Here is a 22,950-nt window from a genome sequence, read left to right as displayed (position 1 = left end):
AAGCATTCTTTGATGACCTTTATGTAAAGTTGTCCTCCTTTTCCCTAAAAGAATACACCAGGAAGAGACGAGCTAGATATCTGAGCATACAGATACAATACAATGTGCATAAAAGATTAAACAATGTGCATAAAAGATTAACAGAGGCAAGATTTAGGTTTGTCACAATGACAAGCACAAACTGCATTTAAGTACAAAACAGCTGTAGTGGTCAAAAATATCACACATTTATCTGTACAATTTAACAATACTTGAAGAGGCCCCACTACGTGGCCATCCCTCTTACTCCACATTCTCCCCAATGATCAGAAATGTCACGTGAACTTGATAAAGTGCACCTGTTAGGCTTAGAAATCAAGAAGCGTTACATGTGATGGGGTCAAGACGACAACTTGACACGAGGCAACGTCGTGGGATTAAGATGAGGACTACCGTCGAGGACCTCACGGTAGGTCCGAAATGGAATGTAATCATTTGGTGGCTGATTTTAAAATTATAACCATGACTTAAAGGCTACAAATTAAATGACATGCATAGGCATACTAGGCATTTCTGTAACTGAGAAGGGGGGGTACTTCATGTTTTGGAGAGGCTTCTAATGCTCTCGGTGATAAATGGGCTTTCTCCTGTCACATTTCCATTCAACTTGGCCGAGGCGTCCTCAAAGCATTACTCAACTGGGGACAAAACACCACCGTATTTTTCCAGTTGCACCATCACTTCTGCAGTAAAGTAATATAAAACATGAGTTTAACAGAAAAGATTTGATTCACTTTGGACCTAGTCAAGTTGAGGTGCTTTCCCCTCGACCGCTCCTCGTCCCATTTTACTCAGTTAACACAAAATAGTGAATAAATGTTCAAAGATTACAGAGAACGCAGCGATCTTTAGAACAAAGGGCATTTTCCAGTTTGTCCTCTGTTCGTGGTTGGCAGCAGCCTCAACTCCTATCACGAATGTAGAGTTTCATTTCATAGCGTTGATATTTTTTTTGTTGTATTTGGACAGGTCGGCATGTTTAAGGGAAGACCCCTTCTAAAGGTGGACTGAAATGCCGTGTACAACAGCTACCTGCTTGTGATATTAAAGAGCTAATCAGCGCAAACATCACTGAACTCAGTCCAGCCATCACCAAGCTGAAGAGCCACTTATATTCACTTCAACATACTTTGAAACAGAAACAAAACGACAATGTTTCACTTCCTACTTGCAACATCCCTCTAAAAGATTAATAGTTTTTCATAAACTGCAATAGTATAAAGATGATGGTCCATAACTGTCTGGGATTCTCTTGTTAGCATGTCCTGCTCCCAGTGTGCCTGAATAATTGTGCCAAGTTGGACCTGGCGCGGTTGGAGCCAGAGGTTGAAAGACATCCAGGCCGGGGCATTACGACACGCCGCCCAGAGTCAGTACATCAAAGCAGATATCGCACACTCTCACCGGCTTGTTCAAGTCAAACTTGATGATGGGTATCTCTTTTATAGAGCACTTGTGGCACAGCAGACGCCCGCAGTGGCGGCTAGAGTCAAGAAGGAAAGAGAATAATCGTACAGTTAGACAAAATGAATACTGCATCTACTGTATGTCTACACAGAAAAGCTGCAGCACTAACCAGTGATGTTTCCGTGTTGTAACTCCAAACTTGGCACCGCATTCATAGCAGTTGGAGCCATCACACCATGGGGGCTCTTTGGAAAGCATATCTGAGGAAAGGGAGGCGGGAGGGGGCGAAAATTATCCCAAAGATCACCACAACACGCAAGTCCCTGTGAGGCTGTTGGTTTATAATACTGAAATAATATTGATGGGTAATTAGGTATGAAAAAGCTACCTAGAAGGCGGAAGAGCAACTGCTTGGTTGCAACCTGGTAGTTGAAAATATTGATGCCCTGATTATTAGTGACTCCCAGACGAGCGCCGGCCCTCACAATAGCACGGCACAGGTTTGCGTTTCCTTTCATGTAGGCCAGCAGCAGAACTGCAACAACATACATGTCGCTGTCATCCTTTTAGAAAAGCACCAGTGATTTCCATATTTTAGTTTTATAACTTCAGCAACAAACGCGAACATGGTACCTGTGTTCCCTTCATTGTCAGGTTTGTCCAGAGGATATTCAGGCATGCACTCCAGGAACAACTCGAAAATGGCAGCAGCATTTTCTTTGCCATAGTGGCCCAGCACATGCATTGGTGACTGACCCCTAAACACACACAATGAGATGAAAAGTCAGAAGATTTTTTCTCACATTAGTTTTAATACAGTTCATTCATGTGTATCTGCATAAATCACCTGAGATTGAAAGCCTCAGCATCGATGTTGGACTCTGTGAGAAGGACTCTGACATTGTTAAGGCGACCCTGCATCACAGCCAGATGCAGAGCTGACGAGACACACAGAGAAAAGAAGGCAGTTATTCACAAAGACGACAGGTCGCAGTGGTGGAATAGTAACGACTGACACCAGATCCCACAGTCAGTCCAGTTTTAAAGGTGAACAAAGCAGGAAACTCCAGTTTGCAGCAGTCTATTGTAATACAAATCTACCAACACGATGCAACGCCTCAGAAACAGGACTTAAGAACAGAATAAAGATACACTTATCTTAATAATCACGTACAGATATATTTGCATTTATAATGACAGTTCTGATATTATCAGAAAGAATTCATCGAGTCGAGTCGTGATGTAATCTTTGCCCATCTCAGAGTCATTTCAGTGAAAACAAGACAAATACTGTAAAGTACCATTATTGCCATTCTCGTCCTCGGCAGCGAAATCTACTCCGTTCTCCAGCAGCACGGAGCAAATCGTGGCCAGGTCCTGCTGAGCAGCCAAATGCAGTGCTGTCTGTCTGTGTTTAGTCAGCTCATTCACTTTAGCACCAGCAAGCAGCTGGAAGGAGAAACCCCGAAAATAAAAACAGTATCCATTGCAGTGTGTTTTTCTCATTACAACTCAAACTGGCATGAAATACTACTCATACAGGAGAAAATCCTGGGTTTCTTACCAGGTTGCGGACGATGATCTCAGATCCAGCCTGCACAGCCAGGTGCAGCGGGGTGAGTTTGGCCGCGTCCTGAACTCTGGAGTTGACGTTAGCTTGGACGCTGATTAGGAACAGGACACTTTCAATGTCTGAATTCTGAACAGCCACGTGGAGAAAGTTGCGCCCTTTGTTGTCCACCTGGACACAAGCACACGTTTGAGGTCATTACTGCAACACTCATTAATGCTACAGCAACAAACTAGCACCTACCTGTTCAGCAGCACCTGGCTCCCTCTTGAGAATAGCCTCTGCCGCTTTATTGTTCTTGTGCGTCATGGCGCAGGCAAAGGGGGTCATTCCCTGACGGTCGCGAATGTTGAGACGAATGTCTGGATGGGAAATGAGGAGCTGAATAATGACATTGTGCTGGTTGCTAATAGCAGCATGGATGGGAGTTCTGCCCTCTGAATCCTGACAGAAAAACACATACAGCATTAACAGAGAGCATGTGCTGAAATGCCACAGTTACACACACCAAGGCTTCTTTCTTTGTTCTCAAAAAGGATGATCTGAGTTTTCTCTTTGTCCACAGATAATCTCATGCATCAGTAACTACACAGGTACAGGTTTAAAGGTTCCCTCTCAAAAAAATGCCAGCAAACTATTTTAGCATCTCTTTGAATTGTTTTCCCATTGTTATCCTCTGCTAGCAGTTTCAGTTCAGTTTTTTTGGCTGCTCTGAATCTGTTGTGTTTCAATTACATTTTCTAAAAATCTGGATCGTGTTATAAAACCCTCCAACAAAGATTAGTGGCGCAGTTTAAACCAGGGTAAAGATGTCATGCAGGTCCAACCTGTGCATTAACATTGGCTCCAAACTCAAGAAGGCACTGCACCACATCCTCCAGTCCCCAGTTGCTTGCCAGGTGGAGGGGAGTTTGTCCATCTCGGGCTTCTTCATCTCCCTCCCCATTAGGGCCAGGCCGCCTGGGGCTGTTCACGTCACAACCACTACACACACACACACACACACACACACGAGACAGGAATTAAAGAGATACAACTACACACGAACAGTAAAGATAGATCGCCTGTTTAACTTTCTAAAACATCTCAGTAATGTTTTGGTAAAGACCACTGCTAACGTGTCTGCTAACATGTTGACAGTTGACTTTTTTAAATTGAAGCCAATCAGATATAAGCGACATTCAGACACTTGCTGCATTTAAACAAGCAAACGATTTATAGCTTTGGTAAATATGTACAACAACAGAGACGTAGCTGACCTGCGGATAAGGAAGCAGGCCGAGACCTCGTTGTTCTCATCAACAGCTCTGTGCAGGAGGGTCTGCTGGCAGCCTGACGGCCCAGAGCTCCAACAAGTTGCATCACAGCCGTGGCGGACCTACACAGAACAGACAGGAGTCTAGACTCATCCCAAAATCTCTAGAAACCCACATCCTACCTGACAGAGATTTATTTTATTGTTGCTGCTGTGGACACTCCTGCAGCTTCTTTTATTGCTGGATACAAACGATTCACAGCAACTGTGTTTTGACACTCACATCCATTATTATATTAAGAATGATGTCTTTCACGTGATTGATTCCTATCGGTGAAAACTGTGGAAATGCACTAAACTACTTCAGTTCATTTTTATTTCAATCATATACATTCACCAACATTTTATAATATGAAGGAGTAGGCAGAAGTATATACTTATTTAGCCCCACCCCCTTAGGTTTACATCTTAATCATTTCCTCATCATCTAAATTTGAACAACAAAAACTTCAATGGTTTCAACTTAGAACATAACGTCACAAAAAATATTTTCTCATATTCAACTAAAACTATATTTAGATTTACTAATTTGCAAAAGAAAATAAACATCACTTTGACTGCTGTCTTGGGCTAATTGCATTTTCTTCATTCTTATACTTCTTTAAAATTTCTTTTTGGAGTTTTATTTTAAACTGGTTTATATCACTACTGACCTTTATTTCGATTGGGAGCATTCCTGTCCTTGCCTTATATATACTTGCTCAACATGCCATAGATGCTGAGAAATACAGAATATTCCTGCCACATCCAAACCACAGGCCCAGCCTGACAACAAACTGTTAGTGTCAGCGCAACACTAAGGGACTAATAAACACCTAACAAACATCGTTAAACCGTTTGTCTGTGCATTCTTACCAGTGTGGACGCAATATCTTCAAGTCCGTTCTCAAGAGCCAGCCATAGTGGAGGGTCACCTTTGTCATCCACCACCGACATGTCAGCTCCTCTTGTGCAAATGGCGTCCACCACCAACGGCAGCTGGTTACTGATGGCCAGCTGCAGTGCTGTTTGTCCCTCCTGGGTCCTGGTAGTTGAGGGACACAAAGAGAAAACAGTTGGAGTAAAAACAAACAAAAACTGAATGAAAAGAATTTTGTAATCTGCTGAAATACATTAAAATTACACGTATTTTGTATCGTTACCTAACATTAATGTCTGCCTGATGTTCAAGAAGGAAGAGTGCGCTCTTGCTGTCCTGCCTTTGGATGGCCATGTGGAGCAGAGTTTGTCCACTGGACATAGTGTCATTGATAGATGCTCCTGATCCCAGCAGCTGAGCCGCTATGGTGTGCATGCCTGACACAGACAGATCGACAAATACAATCACTATTATTGATTTCACAGATCAATTTGATGACGCAGAAGTGACTTTGTTGGGTATTTTGCTGTATACCTGTCCAGAGGGCCAAGCCCAGAACTGTTTGGTCCATGGAGTCTTTGAGGCTGAAGTCTGGGATGATCTGGAAGTTGTTGGTGGCATGTAGTGCGTTGGCTGCAAGTATCAATGTCAGAATGTTCATTACACACAAATGTAAACACGTCATTTCACAGAGCTGGCTTACTTTGCAGGTTAGTTACAGGATGTAACAAAGTCCCAAATCATATATGGACCTTTTTGCTCCAGGATGACCGAGACCACATCTGGGTGGTTGTGAGCGATGGCCATGTGGAGGGGGGTCTGCATGGCCACACCGAGGGGGTCATCGGGTAGAGGCTTCTGGGTTTGCAGGTTAGGATTGGCCCCTTGCTGGAGAAGCTCAGCTGTCAGGCTTGCTAGGCCACAGCGACATGCTGTATGAAGTGAGCTTTCACCCTGAGAGACAGTAAAGGGACCGAGCATGTATTTATGACCAATTAACAATATTATTGATTTTATGCTAGTTTCATTGATTTAAGGTCAAATTGAGACATTCAGAGAGTTTGTGATTTATCATGTTATTCACTGCATGTTACAGTGCATTAGGTATTTTATGAAATCTATATTTTTTACTTTTCTCCAACAATCACTAAAACAAGCCTGCAATGACCTCTCAGTCAGTGGCTCTGTTTGATAAAACGCTGAGCCAACGGGTCTCTGGAACAGTGATTGGCCTAATAAACATGAGAAAAAGGTCAGAAGAAAAAAGAAAAAGTCTGCAGCAAACTGTCTGTTCATGACCAAATGTTCATACGCACCCATTTGTTAATGTGGTTGACCTTTGCCCCATGAGTTGCGAGGAAAAGAGCAGCCGCCTCATTGTTTGCAAGCGCTGCTCTCTGCATGAGGCAATACTCTGTGACCAATAAACGATGTAAAGGAGAATGTTTAAGGCACAAGCAGCATTGGAGTTGGACAGTAATGTGCAGAAAGGTTGTTGAGCAGGTTAATAACCTGTGGTAGTGTCAGGTGCATCGGGGTTGCTTCCTCTCTGGATGAGCTGGGCCGCAAAGCTATTCTCGTCAAACGAGGTGCCGTTTACGACTGGCGCATTATCTTCAAACGGGTTGACAGAGGGATCCGAAGACACGGTGATATACTGCAGTGCCAGCCACAGCGCTGTGCTGCCCTCGTGATCTTTGAGCTCCAGGTCAAGCCTAACAAAATGGAGACAGAAAGCCAGGTTACACACACAGCACTATCTTTAAGGTTACACAAGCTTAAAATTGCAGTGTGTTCAAAGAGAAATGGAAATTAGGATTGATGAAGCATAAACCTAACATTTTTCATTTGGTAGTATGGCATACATTTAAAAAAAAAAAAAAAAAAAGTGTATATTAATACTTTGGTCAATAACCAAGTTATGGCAGCGGGACCTCGTGTACTGCATTTCACACAGACTTTACTGAGGTTAACAGATGTACAAGTACATTCCAGTTTTTAGTTTCATATGTGACTCAGTAACTTTAAAAAAAACAAAGCAAGTCTCCTACTAAAGTTCCAGTTGATTCTAACTGGAGCCCAACTGATACAGGGTCTTTGAGACCAGTACCGACACGAAGATGGGTCAGAGCGCCCTCTGCTGAACAAACTGTGAAACAACGCTCATAACACAGTTGAAGGGTGTTTCTCTCGTCTCACTTTACTGGCTATTTTAAATGCAGATACTGATACATCTATAAATAAAAAGCTAATATTGGTTGATATTAGCTTTACTTTGGGCTCTAATCCTAACCTGCCAGCTTCTAATCTCCCATTTCCCAACTGGCAGCTTGGCCGAGTCGTCATCAGTGCTGTGTAACTACTGCTCAGGAGAACAAACCCCAATACAACTGATTCGAACTAGCGAGAAATGTCTCTGTGCTGTGAGCTTGAAGGCAACTCTGTCCAGAACCTGCAGCAGGAGTAGAACTGGTTAATGCGCCGCTATGCCACGCTCAGCAAGGCTGCACAGCAAGGACTACAGAGGCAAAGACTTAGTGCAGCTTAACCCTTTAAGACCTACCATAGAACCAAGTCCGCCAGAGCTTATGTTTACATTTTACATGCTGTTGTGCCATTTTTGGGAGCATTTCAAGTTGCTATACATCAATACAACCGTTATAGCCCAAATTGTAATAATATGTATGCATTAAGTGCATAGTAATTACATAAATTGCAAAAAAGTGCAATAAAGTTCCATATATTTCTAGTTAGAGAAATTTAAGAGGCTTATCCCTCAAAACTGTAAAAACAAAAAAGTTGCACAAAATAGTTTCCAACAACAGGAAATTTATTTTGAGTGTCTTCATAGTTTTATTTTTGAGATACACCAATTTTTATATACTGCAGGAAAAACTAAAATAAATATTATAATGCAAATTTGCAAAAAAAACCCCCAAAAAACAAAACAGCATTTGCATCAAAATAAACTATTTCCAGCAGTGTAGTTTGAGTTCTAAGCATCCCAGAAACGATACAGAAAAGCATGAGGTCAAACATAACTTTTAAAAACACCAGTACAGGCTTATAAGGCTCCGAAGGTAAAAAACTACATTTTCCGTGAAAATGACGTCACTTCAGGTTTCGGGCGGACATACAATAGTTCGCGCTGACGTCTATTCCAACGTAGGAAGTGTTATGAACAGCTGATCGGATCGGCAAAGCATGTTTCTGGAATATTATGTTCTTGTTGCTGCAAGTGCTTTTTATGCAATTTGTGCAAAGCTATATGTGGAAGGAAACCGTGACTTAGGACAAGCTGATGGCATAAGATGTAAGTACAACTCCTCCGGTTTCATATGCAAAAAAAATTATTGCGCTAGCTTACGTGGTTGCAGTGCTACAGGGATTTAAAAATAGTTACGCAAAACGGAGTGTGCCCGCTCCGACCGGTTTTAAAGGGTTAAGACAGCGGAGTGTAAATGAAAAGGCAGCTGATTACTGCCGTTTAATTTCACAAAGTATATACAGGGTTATTTTTTTCTTTAACGTGCGTGTCGCGGCTACTGGAACAAATCGATTTTATACTCCGTGGGAATCGCTGCCGAGTGTGACACGTCAGAAACAAGCCTAACATTCAGTTTGAAAGCAGAACATAACTCACTGTTTGCACTGCAGCAGCTGGTTGAACACCGGCTCGTTCCCTGATGACACAGCTTCATGCAAAGGAGTTCTAAAAACAATAAAAGACTAAAATGAATGATGATTATACTTTACAGCATAATTAACTACCTTTACAGTCCGATATAGGTCATAAACCAAGTATCATGTGACCTACCTTCCCTTACTGTTCTGCATGTTGGGGTTGGCTCCAGCCTTGAGAAGAGCCTCAGTTATTCGCGCCATCCCGCTCATCACTTCGGCAGAGTGTTTCTTGGGGCTGAAAGAACAGACCAGGTGAAGTGGCGTTTCCACAGCCCCCACTGTGGCTGCATTAACCTGAGCTGAATGGCGAATCAGGAAGATGGAGGCAAACTCATCACCTGAAGGAAGATGGAAAATTTTCAGGTTTATGGAGCTCAAAATACATTTTTCACACAGTAACAAAGTTGATACATTTTTGCAGGAAACAAGCGGGCGATACAAAGTAACGTAGAAAGGAGCCCTTCACCTCTTTGAATGGCTTTATGCAGCAGACTCCAGCCGCTCTGGTCCACCATGTCCACATCAGCTTTGTTGTTCACAAGAGTGGTTGCAATGCTTTCCAATTTCCGGGAGAGGGCTAGGTCTAATGCCAGGTCGCCATTGTTGTCAAGTTCATTTAGCTTGCCAGGTAACTGAAAACAATCAATAATAATAAAAACCAGTAACAAAACAAAATGTTGCGGTTTTATACAATTCTGGTTACACCGTGACGGAGTCACTAAATAAGCATTTCATGGGAAGATTGTGTGGAGAACTGACCTGCGCGTCCATCTCAATGAGATACAGAAACACCACATCTTCTCTCTCAACTTTGATGGCTTTATGGAGAGGATACTCTGTTTTAGATTTGATCATCTTGTATAGAAGCTGGGCACTCATGGTGCTGAAATCTTCTTTCCTCAGATCATCCTAATGAAAGGCACAAACAGTGTCACACAAAAGACCGAGCCCATGATGTCAACGTCTAATGAAAGACCTCAAAAATCACAGACGAAGAAAGGCTGGCTTTTGTCAAAGACTGAGATCAAAGCTCGAGTCTATACAACAGTAAGGGGGGGTGGTAGAAGCTGACAGTCAACAGCCTACTATTCAAACAAATCCACGGGAAACAGTGAAAGCTGGATTTGAATCGTTGGATAAAAAACTCAAAGGAAAAGAAAATAAGCAAAACAGGAAGTTCAACTTTGACTTCTCAGATCTTACGAGCTTGTGCAATCCAGAAACACACTCATCGCTGGACATGCACAAGTTACTCACCCAGTGACTGGCTATGATCTCCCCACAGTAGTTCATTAAGGTGCTGGCATTTAGCTCCTCGGCTGTTTGGTAGAAGCGAATGCAGTTCCTGACATTCACTGAGGACATCACGCCTTTTTCACACCTGGCCCAGCCAAGAAGCAGATGTATGTGTGTGTCACATGTGTGGCATTGTAATACACTTTGCAAAACTGACACCACTACCATCAACAATGCAGTCAAGAAACTCAGCATGTAGTACTTCTACTTGCCTCTCTCTGAGCAGCTGAAGCTGGAAGCGGTTGGCCAGTTTCATCAAGTCGATAAGAAAGGCATCATCCTCGCTCAGCTCCAACTCGTCGGTATATGTCCACCGTAACATTGCCATGGCAACCTCAGGTTTGCAATCTGAGAACCAATAAAGTTTTAAGACAAATTAGAACAAAAAACATCCCCTCGCAACATCACAAAGCAGGGACGATGACAACCCGCCCCACCTCCCACCCCCACAGTGGACTTTGAAAGTGTTCTCTCCAAAATAAATATTCTGCTATCACCCATCAACATACTGAGTGAGCTGAGATGGGAATAATGACTTGGTTTAAACTGCCCTTTAAAAGCTGCTCACCAGACAGGTCCAGCTCATTGGTTGAAGCCAGGTTGGAGAGACTCCACACATCGCTGCGAGCAGCCAGCACAAACTTATGGGCATTAATCTGCTCCCCCGCTACTTTCACCTTTAGATCACTGCAAAACCAACACATTCATCACTGAGAAGCACGTCCATATTAAACATATTAATACTTTAATAAGGCACAAACTAACTAGGAACCACAAATTGTCTGGCACTTACACTTTTCTAGTCTTACTCAAAGCCATTTTTAAACAGACAGTACTCAAAAGATGACCCACAGGCTCCTTAAACAAATGCTAGAAAAAGAACCCCCGTCCCTATAATGACCCTCACCTGTACTGTTCCTGCTGATAGAGGTCGGCCACAATGTCCAGCAGACGGCTGATGAAGGTCTCTGCGGCTGCAGGGGTGGGAGTGCCCTGGCTAGAAGACTGAGCGGCAAGCATGGCGCAGCGCCTCTCTGTATCAGCCAGCTTCTGCTGCATCTTCACATACTCCTGCCTGAGCAGGGCCAGGTGCTTCTGCAGCTTGGCCACCTCCTCTGTTGCACATGAAGCAAAAGGAAGAGGCAGGGCGAGGGAACGTGAGCTAGAAAAACCTACTTTAATCACAGGTTATAACTGAGCTCCATGATGCGAGCAAACTTTCACCTACAAACAAGCAGGGTGGTCCAAAGCACACACAGAAAGAAGATATTATTTGGGGTTAAGGTTACAAGCTTTGTTGGTATTTTGCAGATAACATCGCCAGTGTTTAAAGATAATTATTATAGCAGTGTTGACTGCATGTAGTATTAAAAGCTTAAGAAACATCGCTTGAGCACTGACTACTTTCATAACGCTGGTTTCTGTGTGTGTATGTGTGTGTGTGTTAAGAAACAAGCCAATTTGCAGATATTTTAAAATCCCTTCACAAGGCAGACAGAGACCATGCTGTCAAGTCTTATAAATCAGCTAAAGGAAAATCTAATGATAGTAATTTTGTTTGGCCAAACCTCGAGGCTATTCTTCTAAGTCAAACGCACTTTCTACACATCATCATGTTACAATATTACCCCACAAGAGCCAGAGTTTCACAGAGGCCCATTTCCTTCCTTTAAGTCAGTAAAGTTTTAGTGAAGAAAAACATGCTGAGGTAGCTCGTTACTTTGTCCTCCCTTGTAAACCGTTGCAGGGAAGGCTACTGGTCATGAGGAACAGAAAGGGGGCGTTACTGAAAACCACATGACCAGCTCAGCAGAGGAAGGGTGGTATGCTGCCAACCATAACCCTGCTGCTGAGGACCAACTGAGAAGTGAGAAAACACTGACCAAAAATAAGAACAGTCTAGCAGGCATCAGGAAAGTCTTCCTCTCCAGGCTCACAGTTTTCAATCATTTTTTTTTTAAAAGCTTTAAGACAAAGATGTCTGAGGCAACTTGAAATCTGTTTGTCAGGACTTGTGGTCAGAATCACTTGCAGACCTGGTGTGGCAATGATCCAAAATCTTAAAATGTTAGTACATACAAAAAATGCTCTCAAACTGTATCACCGACCAGAACACAGATAGGGTAAAAAGCACGTATATCCTCTCTCCTACTAACCACAGACGGGTGTATTTGTTCCCTGGGTTCAGGAGATCTCCCTTAAGGACAAGCACAGAGCAAACCATCCTGTGTCTAGGCCAAACGCAGGTAGTCGGCTACGGCATGCCTGTCAGGTGGTCCAGATGATAACTGACACGGAGTGACATTTAACCTGTCCTGTCAAGTCTCCTGTCCTGCATTTATTCTCCATTTACTACGACTGATAACAAGATGTGTTAATAAATAAAAGAAAAACTTTACCATAGCAGTTAAACCTCTGACCATGGTCAAATAAAGCAACGTTTGACAGTCTGATTAGACTCATGAAGCTAACACTTACTTAATAATCTTTACCAGCAATACCTGCACATTACTGAAGATGATATACACCTTTTGGGACCTAGCAAACCAGCACTCTCCTTTGAAACGTGCATTTCTTGCCTGGTCAAGCTAACTCGTAGCGATACAGTTCAGCTAGCAATATAAGCGAGAGCTAACGACAGAGCTTCTCAGTGGAAAGAACAGCGTGACAATAAGTGTCGCGATGCTTCGCATTTTCACCCACAGACTATGCTCGGTTTCCTTCACCACTACGGCATTAGTTGAGTCGATGATATAGTTAAATAAGCGCACGCGGATAAAAGGGCGTGTGTCAAACTGCCCCAAAAATCAGTCACATACCTTCCGCCATGTTGCTCAACGGTAGCGCCGTGGCCTGGCGGTGTCTATCGCGATATGATGAAGCGGCTCATAGTAGGCGGTGGTGCTGCGTTCAAGTGATTAACAGAAAAGCCTCAGTCAATCACATGACCGTTACTATCCCTCCTGCAGGCCAGTATCCATATAAAACCGGTGCTAACTCCGTTAAGTGTTTTTCATTCACACTACGTTGCCAGTACATTTATAGGGAAAGACGGTAACAAGGTAAGAACCAGAATAGCGGACTGCAGAAACACAACTAATGTAGATGCTTTTGCAATGGTGCACGGTATGGTTCAATTAACACTTTAATGACGTTTTAAAGTGTTTGATGGGATCAATTCCCAGCCGTGATGAAGCCGTAGGAGAGACGCACACGTGTGCTTTGCAAACGCTAAGGATAAACCTAACAGAATTATTCAAAGCTGTACTAAAATTTAATTTATGAAAGCTACTGTATTCTTTTTATTAGAACTATCAAAAACATAAAGGTGTGTTGATACATTAGCACTCAAATTACTGGAATTATGAATAGACTTCTTCTTAGAGGGGAAAGCAAAGCAGTATTTAATTAAATTTAGATTACCTCAATCAGAAATATATGAGCAACAATAATTGATTTATGGAATCACAAATAATAATAATAGGACAGCAATAGTGTCCCAGTGTGTTCACTGGGACACTGAGTTGGAACATCTGTGGACCCCCCCCCCCCCCCCCATGAGCTCCCCCACAGAAAACACATGAACCCCATGTAGGCTAGCCCACATGGGGCTCGTAGCAGTTTTGCCTTTTAGGTCCATTTCTGTGGGAAGCCATAGTGGGTTTGCCCACAGAAAACCCTCTATGCCACCCCTGTGGGTTAGACCATACAGGCTCAACCGCGTGAGTCTTCTGTGGGCAATGCACTGGAGCCAGTCTGGCCTCCACACTGCTGCTAACACTGCCTTCATGTGGACAAGGGAGCATGTTTGCTGGGTTCCTACGACAACTTGACAATGACCCAAAGCACAGCACCAAAATATTCAAGAAATGTTTGGAGAAAAAGAGGTCGGCTAGTATCCTGTCGACAACACACAGGCCAGCAGAGACACTGGACCTGATGTGGAGTCCGATACAGCCCAAACTCTGCACACGGCCATAAACAACCAGAGGAGTCTGTTCAAAGACCAGTTGCTTCTCCCAAAGACAAGAACCAACAGACTTAAAAACTCCTTTGTCCCACACGCCATCAGACTGTTTAACTCCTCTCTGGAGGGGAGAGGGAGGGGAGACAGGAGGACAAAGGAGGGGGGGGGGACAACTAAACTGTAGTGCCTTTTCACTGTGCAATACTTTTGTTAATATCCAACAGTGCAATAGACTCACAATACTTGAAATGTGCAATTCCCTTGTATTCTTATTCATTCTATTTATCCCTTTGTATACTCTGTAATTATATATGTGTATATATGGTATATTTCTGCTCACATGCTGTAACTTCTGTCGGTGCTGTGCTACTGAAAACTGAATTTCCCGGAGGAACCCACCCGAGGGATAAATAAAGTTTTATCTCATCTCTAATCTAATCTCAAACATCACCAAACTTACAGCAGGATTAGCACAGATCTGCAGGGCTGACTAAAGCAGATGGACTTATGAATAAAATGAGTTTTCTTTCTTTCTTTTTTTAAAACTAGAATTTGCTGGCTAACCCTGATCCATTGAGCAGTGATGCAGTCTCCGGTCAGGTTTTTTAGTCTGACAGCCCTGCTTTAACACAGCTCAGCTAACATTAGTTGTCTTTTGAAATGCTAAATATAACTTATTTTTAATTACAAATGGTTCAATACATCTACTAAGAAATCAAGGTTCTTTAACTTAATGTTTATGCAGTTAGATTCTTGCTTTAAATTTCATCCTGATTGCCAGGTGAGTTTTTATAGTCACAGGCAAAGGTCGCATTGATCGTGATCTATGACTAACAAGCTCTAATCAGTTCACCGGTGATTCCAAGTGAACATGCCCGGTGAAACTTCCCTCAAGCTTTCCTGACCTCTCGCATTGCCAACATAACAGCATGCATCGAGCTGTAGCTGGCAGAGGTATCAGACAGGAAAAAAAAAAAAAAAAAAAAAAAAAAAAATCACAGAATTCAAATTGTGTGATAATTAAACAACTCAGAGACGTCCTGTTTGAAACACACTTAGCTAAAACATAGTGCTGAATAAAAATACTGGAACACTTACAGCATGCATCAGAGTTGGAACAAAATAGTCAGCATGTCATTGGCAGAGAACAAAATCACACCAAAAATTAAACTTTAAGCAGGCTCATGTGGCTCAGCCATGTCTATAGTCCCCACATGGAAATACACACTCCTGACAATCCTACAGTGGATGTCGTCTTGAGGGTTGTACTCCCAAACCTGGAACAAGGCATCAGTGAGCTATTGGGCAGTCTGTGGTGCTTCAGGTCTGAGGAACGGGACGGCTAGTCAATGGAATCAGTGCCCTCATTGTCCAGGACCTGCCTTCAGTGAAGCTGTGGTGCACCAGGAGGAACCCACTAACCCACTGCACCATCATATCTGACAAGGAAACTGAGATTCGAACGCTCATACTGTTGTTTAACACGTTTGTGGAACCGCCCATGAAAATGGCTCGCCAGACCATTACTGACCCACTGTCAAACTGGTTGGATGATGATGATGATGCAGGAAGCATAACATTCGCCAAAGTGTCACCAGACTCGTCCACACCTGTCACTCAGTGTAGACCTGCGCTCACCTGTGAAGAGAACAGCACAGGGTACGCTAAACTGGGAGCTCACGCTATTGTTGTGGAGCCTGAAACGTCAGCACGCTTCGTGATATGATCACAGGGTCCATTTGGTGTACGGTTTAACTGCTCCAATCTTTTTGTAGTTTTGGCTGCAAAACAACTCAAATCCCCCAAATCTAATATTTAAGAAATATTGTACAAAAATATCTGAAGACTGACCTCTCTTTCTCTCAGGAAATATAGTTCTCATCTGTCCAAATGTTTGCAATCATTAGTGGATACTGTTTAATATTCCAGGCCGCTGTGAAAATACGTGAACATTGGAGTAAGCCAAAGCAAACCTCAAGAACGCAGATAAATATTGAAAAAAAGTCATGTTTTAGAAGAACTCACTACAGGTGACAAGTTTCATAACATGAAAAATATACATCAGTATTTTGTCTTTATACATTAGGCAAAACTGCAATAGTGAGCAGAGTAATGATGAATTTGTCGATGAGAGGAAAGAGCGACAAAACAAAACCGGCGTACACGCTGTATACACAAGCACTCAAACGTCCGCAAACAAAATCCCAGAAACATTCAGCAGAAAACCAACAAAACCATAAAACAAAGCATGCATAACAATTCCTACCGAGGACGATACAGATGATGGAGAGAGGCGCTGCTAAAAAATAAAACAATATCTGAGGAGAACGACACGTTTTTATCAGGATATCAAAAATGAATGTGTACACTCCAAACTAGGGGGGTTATTGCTACACCAAATTGTTACCTAATTATACAGTCCCTGTATACTGGCTAAGTCATACTACAGGTGGTACACAATTTCTATATTTGCCTGTTTTTTTTGGCATTTTTAAGACTTTATCAACGCAGGATGAAGTGGCCGAGCTTTTTATTAGGAGGCACTTTTGAAAAGAAAAGACCAACAAAATTTAGCATGCACAAAAAAAACGAGGGGGTGTGTAAGACTGAATATAGAAAGAAAAATCATTCAGGTGCCTGTGATGCTGAGTCCTGAGCAATAAAGGACCCAGAGAACAGCTGTGTATTCCTTAGTCACATCATTCACGTCTTGCTTGAACTGAACAAGCTCTTCACAGGTGACATTCCTCCAAAAGCATTCGTGTTAACGGCTCCTATGAAAACAATCTAAAGAGAACTAATCCATGCCGGGGCTGAGAGAAGGAAAATGGACAAAAGAAATGAACCAGCGCTATTTCATTTGGTCTAAATGTCTGGATGGATGGAAAGGGAGCGTATATATTATCCGGTTTAGTCTGTGCTATATACATGTCTTTACAATATCTTCCTGAATGTTGAAGCAGTTCATAGCCTTGAAAAATCTTTTATCATCTTCTGGGTTTTTTTTCTTGTTTTCTTTTTTTCAGTTGGCACTTGCTTGGCGATTTTCTGTCAGCCTTGGTAGTCACTGTTATGTTTCTATTGCAGCCTACAGTAGCCAGTCTGTTCCTGCCAAAATAAAGGAGGACAAGCCTGGCGACAGGGTGGAAGAGTGCAGGAAACAGTGCCGTGTTGATTTTCAATTGGAGACCTGCGGGAAACAACAAATGGCCGGAAAAAACACAAGTTAGGACCACGAGTCGACGACAGGCGTGAAAAACACATGCTCAGTACTGTGCAACAGTCTCAAAGCACGCCATTTCTTTAGATTTGGCGAGGAAAATGGCAAACAGGTGTTACAGGTTTGGAATATATCAGGCAAAAAAGGCGACTGAGCAATTTTAATGCACTCATCTGTTAAGTCTAATTGTTGAATGTTGTCATTATGTTCTTAAATTTGAAAAGTCTTGGTTCAATCTATAGGATCAAGACATTCCTTTGTCTCTGACCACCTCTCCAGCCACTCTGTGCTGGGGGAGGTTTTATTGTAGATACATCCTATCTGACAGATCTGTTTCTTGTGTTGTAAGCTTCCTGCTTTTATGATCCTTTTGGTGAGCAGGAGAACACACACACACACACACACACTCTCACATGCATACACACACACACACACGTTCTTGCACATGCATACACGTGCTTACACATACATACACATAGTGCCTTGTCTTAGAACCATTGGGGGGTTTTACGGTGGGAGGTGCTTGCGTTGTGTTGTATTGTGTATTGTAACTGTCATGTCAATAAATAGCTGCGAGGGAAGCTGGTCTTTGAAGGATTTGGGCTAAGGGACAGGTGAGGAGCATTGCTCCACCGCCTGGTTCTTGACCAAAACGTCCCTCGTTAGTGAGTTAAAAAGCCGGTTGAAGATGTTCTGTTATGTCTTGTGTTCTTCATGAGGAATAAGTCTCTAAAGTAGCGGGGCCTGTGGAAACACAGACCCAACATCATCCTTTGCTCTTTAACACAGCCTAAAATCGCTTCAACAAATATATGAAACTTTGTCTAAGCGGCCGTCAGCAGCAGTTCTCCAGGCTGCTACAAAGACATCCAAAGCTCTTCTTTGGATGTTCGCTGCCTTTCGTTTCATTCTGTCAAGATGAGTTGGACTGTGTGTTTTTCTATCCCCATACACTTAAAACTGTATCGCCTGTGTTTTAGACGTCACTGCCATCCTGAAACATTAAGCTGTTGCCAGTCAGACACTTTGCACATGGTACTGCATGGTGGAGCAAAGTCTGCCAGTACTTCTGTGTTCATGCTTCAATTTTGATAAGATTTTCAACATCGTGAGTTGACATGCAACCACGTTGTTTATCTGAGCACGGCAGAGACATTCAGAGTCGCACCTCTGTCCTGACCTCCTCTGTACAGACGGAAACGTTGAACCAACAATTTATAATTTGGATTCAAATTTGTCTGGTTCATTGGAAGCAAACTGTTGGTGCCTCAAGACTTTGGCACAGCACGCCATTTATTTATTTGGGTTTTTTTTTAACGCTTTAATCAAGTGTAAACAGACAAAACTAGAAGAGCTGCTAATATTTATCCTAAATCTTTTACAGTTGTGAATTTATTTACCAGTATATTAATATAAACCCATCACGTTTTTGTTTTGAGCCAACTGAATTGTCTTAATGGAGAATCTGTGGTGGTGCTCTCCAGGTTAAGTTTAGGGATGACTAAACAATCCTTACCCTGAAAACATGAAGCTAGATCCGTGCTGAGCATCACTCAAACGCAGTCTCTTGGCTTTTTCGTACACAACGGGCAACTTTCCTTTTGAATGCGCCGTGTCTGTCCTCCCGCCATTCTTTCTGCAGGGGGGCGTTTACACAAAATGTTAAAATCAGAATGATTCACTCACGACTGGACTTTAAATTTTATAGAAATGTTTGGATTGAATAAAAGGACACATGCAAAAGATCTTTACACAGTCAGACTTACTGCAGCATCGACATTGGCTGGCGAGTCACCGTTTGGGTCTGCCAGCATAGAGATAACACTAATCATGATGGTTTCCACAGTGTGGATAGGCAGCCAGCGCTCCTCTGGTTTCTCGTAGCCATATTTGTCCTCTCCAGGCTCGTGTAAAATAGAAATACATACATCGCCGTTCTTGTCAACTGGAGATGAAGAAAGAAAGATTACTAATATTTTTGTGAAGTAGAAAATGCTCTCATTGGAAAGTGTGTACTTTGCTGTTCACTGCCTGCTCCTGCTAAGTGGCCATATGTGTGTGTCCACAAACTTTCCCACTGGTTAGTCCTTAAATATAAACCTGCTTGGGTCGACTCCTTATCTGTGTACTTACATGTGCAAAGACCCTGACCTTTCACACCATTTTACAGATGTTTCCCCCCCAGACTCAGAACAGGGCTATGGGGGAAAGCACCTTTTAAACACACTGTCCCTTTTTCCTGAAACACATCTATAGGAGGCCTGAACCTGTTGGGAGTGTTTACGTCTATTTTAAAGGTCTGAGAAAATAGTTCCCTTGGTCAGTGGGATTACTGCTGAGGTCGCACTGGTTCTTGATTTTACTGAATTTTATCGGGCTGCTGTTTACGTGCTTGTGCTGTGTATCAGTGGCCTTTATGTCTCTGCGTGTGTTTACAGTCTTTGCTGCCACTTTTGAAAAAGAGGCTTTTACCTCCATCAGGATAAACACACCATGTAGTAAAGATGGCAAAATAATTTGAATCAACAGTACAGTCACAATAAAACTAATAACATGTAACATTAACACAAAGATCATACAGCCTTCATTTCTTAAGCTTAAAAACATTTATAATAATACTGATAGTATGTTTCACCGGTACCTACCGTTAGGGTGCCAAATATCTGTGATAAATTTCATTTTAGGTGGCCTGAGAGGGTAGTCTTTGGGAAAGGTCAGATGAGCTTTAAACACACCACCTTCACTGTGGGGGGGAGGGGGGGGGGGGGAGATGAAAAAAAAATCAGCATGATAGGTACCAAAGTTTAAAAACAAATCCACACAGGCCACAAACTCATCTCTCCCGCTACAACCCATACACAAGACAGGGAGACTCACTACAGGGTGTCTGGAGGCCCAATGATAAGGACTTCCCATCTGTAGAGATCACTATCCTCAATCAGGCCTGCTGAGAATCCCTCCACTGGGTTTTTGTTCAGCTCTGAATATAAAAAAAAAACCAAAGTCATTCACTATGACATACAGCACAATACCTCCACTACATTACCCACATGCATTACACTGTTCTTCAGGTGGCTGAGGTGACGACATGACACTCAGAGGGGCTTGAGTGAGAATGAGCATATTGCTCAAACTCATCACGTTGCAATTCCAAACTACTTAGCAGTTCCCACTTATATTACCAATTTGCCATGAACACCCAACATTGCATCAAGAATGGCAGCGCTCACTGTAAACAACATCTTGAACAACTGTAAATCTGTGCTCATGAGTTGGACTAAATGTAGATTTTTTACATCATAATACATTAAGTGGATTTTGGGATTATCTATCGAGCAGCCGTTTGATAAAACAGTTTAACCTTTTACATAACATGATGGAAGAATGTGTTTTTCTTGATAGGCCAAACAGAAACATTTCAAAGGAGCTGGCTCGGTGAAGTCTGATGCTTACTGATCATTACTTCAAGGCTTATAAGAATCACAAGCATTAATTGTAGACTGCAGATCGTATACATGTACAATAAAGAAAGGCAGCCTTTTTATCAATGCAATAGCCCCTGCAACACGAAATTCGTGGAGCTTTAATTTCCCGAATTAATCTACAACCCTCGCTCCAAAATATGGAGGTTTAGGTCAATTACCGGTCACCTTGAAGGGCAGAATGTGGGGACAAGTACAAAGGTGGACCCAGTGACCCTTACAGTCTCCATGCGAAATTTTCATTTTTAAACAAAACCTGAAACACGTCATTAGTGCTACAAACCTAAAACATACAGCGCGTGTTCGACTCAGCTACTTTTGAAAGGTCGCTAATTTTAGAGTAGCTAAATATAATTCGCAGCTGACCCTGCTAAAAGAGCGAATTGAGGTAATGCGAGATTAACGTTAGCTTAGCGCGTTGACGCTAACAACAGTGACAGCGGATAGCGTTAGCCTACAGTGAGCTAGCTGGTTAAACACGTTAATTCTGCGGTGAGTGGTAGGGACATGTTCTAAGCAGTGAAACGGTACTTACATTTATGTGCAAAAATGTCCACTAATATCACACTGATCACGTAACTGCTAAACGTCATGTTAAAAACGACAAACACTACTTGACTCCTCGGTTAAAAATACATGTAAACACATTAAGTCAGTCGAGCCAGCTACAGGCTAACGTTAGGCTCAGTGATTTGAGCTAGCCTCGTATTAGAAAGTCGCTGGGACTTCTGACAGCGGCTTTCATCTGCAAACAGGACGCAGTGTCGAAAGGCACACACATAAATCACTTGCTCTCCTGAAACACTGAAGACTTTCATTTACTAAACGAGGGAGGTGTTTGTTTGCTTCCACTGTTATAATCCCCAGGCAGTTCTTTTGTCATTCGGATCTTAACGTTAATGCAGAATGTTCAAGAAAACAGTTTGCGCCAGCACCACGGTTTCAATCACAGCCGCGGCACCGCTGTCGTTAGCTCGGCACCCAGCATCAGTTAACATTACGGTTTAATTACCTGCAAGCTGTCTCCTGAGTAACAGCGCTGACTGAGGCTCTGTCATACTTTAACCAATGTAATGCAGCTATGTTCGATGTTAATATTTCGCGGTAACAGCGTTAATTTAACGTTCACTTAACAGGACTCTGTTCCTTCTATTTTCCGTTTAGCATTCCCGTCATTATTCTTCTTCTTCGCCGCCTTCCCCTGCCGCTATCGTTTCTTCTTCGTTGATTTTTTGGGGAACTTCACGTCCTCAGCGATGCATTACTCCCACCTCGTGGACAGGGTTTTACTTGCAGTGTTCACATTATTATTATTACTATTATTATTGTTGTTGTTAGCGTGATTTTATTTTTCATGCACTATTGAAATGATCATATTTCATTTTCACATTTCTCTCAATTCCTTCCAGGGTTTACCTTTTACCCTTGCACCTCCTGTTAATTATACATTATGCTACATTATATATGTAGATAGATACTTTAAAAGTGCCAGAGGTACATAGTGAGGGCTTTTTACTGAGACATAATTTTACTGTGAAATTTTTTTAGTAAAAATAAAATTTGAAATTAGGTTAAGGAATGTCTGGTATGTAGAAATGAAATAAAGGCAACAGAATGCTGAGACTACAGTGAATATATTCCTTCTGACAAACCTTCAATCAATATATCAATATAAAAATACTGCAGGAATTTTGCATCAGGCTTCAACATAGCTTGATATCAATTTCTGATTTTCTTGTTGATAAACACTTTTCAAATAAAAGGTGGAAACAATAGATTTAATGGCATTTTATTGTAAGACAGCTCATAAGAATTATTAAAACATGGAATAAATAAATAAATTATTTTAAGACTTTAAAAAGATAAGCAAAGCAGTAACATGTTCTTATCTTTTACTGCATATTGTAAGTGGACATATTGTAATCTCAAGAAAAGGTGAAGAAAGATCTGACACTCTGACTGACTTACAGCCATTTCTCACTTATGTGAAGAGCGAGGCAGGAAGTTGATTTCTAGATAAGAGTCAGCACTTCCAAGCAGAGGGGACCACATATGTGACACATGCTGTACTTGATCTAATGAGACTTGAAAGTAAACAGATGCTTCGGTGA

General features: G+C 42.2%; 2 protein-coding genes across 2 annotated transcripts; both read right to left on the bottom strand.

Moving 5' to 3' along the window:
• Positions 1-3: 3 nt before the first annotated feature.
• ankfy1 (ankyrin repeat and FYVE domain containing 1) lies at positions 4-13,085 on the bottom strand. Its single transcript, XM_063486575.1, has 25 exons — positions 12,990-13,085; positions 11,078-11,285; positions 10,739-10,857; positions 10,383-10,518; positions 10,132-10,255; positions 9,634-9,783; positions 9,341-9,506; positions 9,008-9,212; positions 8,834-8,902; positions 6,703-6,905; positions 6,507-6,604; positions 5,943-6,144; positions 5,725-5,823; positions 5,474-5,627; positions 5,187-5,355; positions 4,276-4,394; positions 3,844-4,000; positions 3,260-3,460; positions 3,011-3,187; positions 2,748-2,895; positions 2,294-2,384; positions 2,080-2,204; positions 1,835-1,981; positions 1,616-1,706; positions 4-1,522 (listed from the first exon to the last, which is right to left on the bottom strand). The coding sequence occupies exons 1-25, from the start codon at positions 12,997-12,999 to the stop codon at positions 1,390-1,392; spliced, it is 3,501 nt and encodes a 1,166-aa protein (XP_063342645.1). The 5' UTR covers positions 13,000-13,085; the 3' UTR covers positions 4-1,389.
• A 2,096-nt stretch (positions 13,086-15,181) lies between these two features.
• On the bottom strand, positions 15,182-22,056 carry ube2g1a (ubiquitin-conjugating enzyme E2G 1a (UBC7 homolog, yeast)). Its single transcript, XM_063487645.1, has 6 exons — positions 21,852-22,056; positions 20,235-20,337; positions 20,003-20,100; positions 19,124-19,302; positions 18,874-18,993; positions 15,182-17,327 (listed from the first exon to the last, which is right to left on the bottom strand). Exons 1-5 carry the CDS (start codon positions 21,895-21,897, stop codon positions 18,907-18,909), a joined length of 513 nt encoding a protein of 170 aa, XP_063343715.1. The 5' UTR covers positions 21,898-22,056; the 3' UTR covers positions 15,182-17,327; positions 18,874-18,906.
• Positions 22,057-22,950: the final 894 nt, after the last annotated feature.

This window comes from Pelmatolapia mariae, linkage group LG10_11 (assembly GCF_036321145.2).
Source record: "Pelmatolapia mariae isolate MD_Pm_ZW linkage group LG10_11, Pm_UMD_F_2, whole genome shotgun sequence".
In the NCBI taxonomy this organism is placed as follows: Eukaryota; Metazoa; Chordata; class Actinopteri; order Cichliformes; family Cichlidae; genus Pelmatolapia; species Pelmatolapia mariae.
This window is presented reverse-complemented; position numbering and strand designations above follow the sequence as displayed.

Excerpts from the sequence above, each read along its gene's own strand:
- ankfy1 (XM_063486575.1), bottom strand. Across the intron at positions 9,213-9,340 it reads GCATAAAGCCATTCAAAGAG|GTGATGAGTTTGCCTCCATC; the intron begins GTGAAGGGCTCC and ends ATCTTCCTTCAG. Across the intron at positions 6,906-8,833 it reads CAGCTGCTGCAGTGCAAACA|GCTTGACCTGGAGCTCAAAG; the intron begins GTGAGTTATGTT and ends CCATTTTGTTAG.
- ube2g1a (XM_063487645.1), bottom strand. The coding sequence starts at position 21,897 with ATGACAGAGCCTCAGTCAGCGCTGTTACTCAGGAGACAGCTTGCAG. Across the intron at positions 19,303-20,002 it reads AGATATTTGGCACCCTAACG|TTGACAAGAACGGCGATGTA; the intron begins GTAGGTACCGGT and ends CTTCATCTCCAG. Across the intron at positions 18,994-19,123 it reads CAGCCAATGTCGATGCTGCA|AAAGAATGGCGGGAGGACAG; the intron begins GTAAGTCTGACT and ends GCCCCCCTGCAG.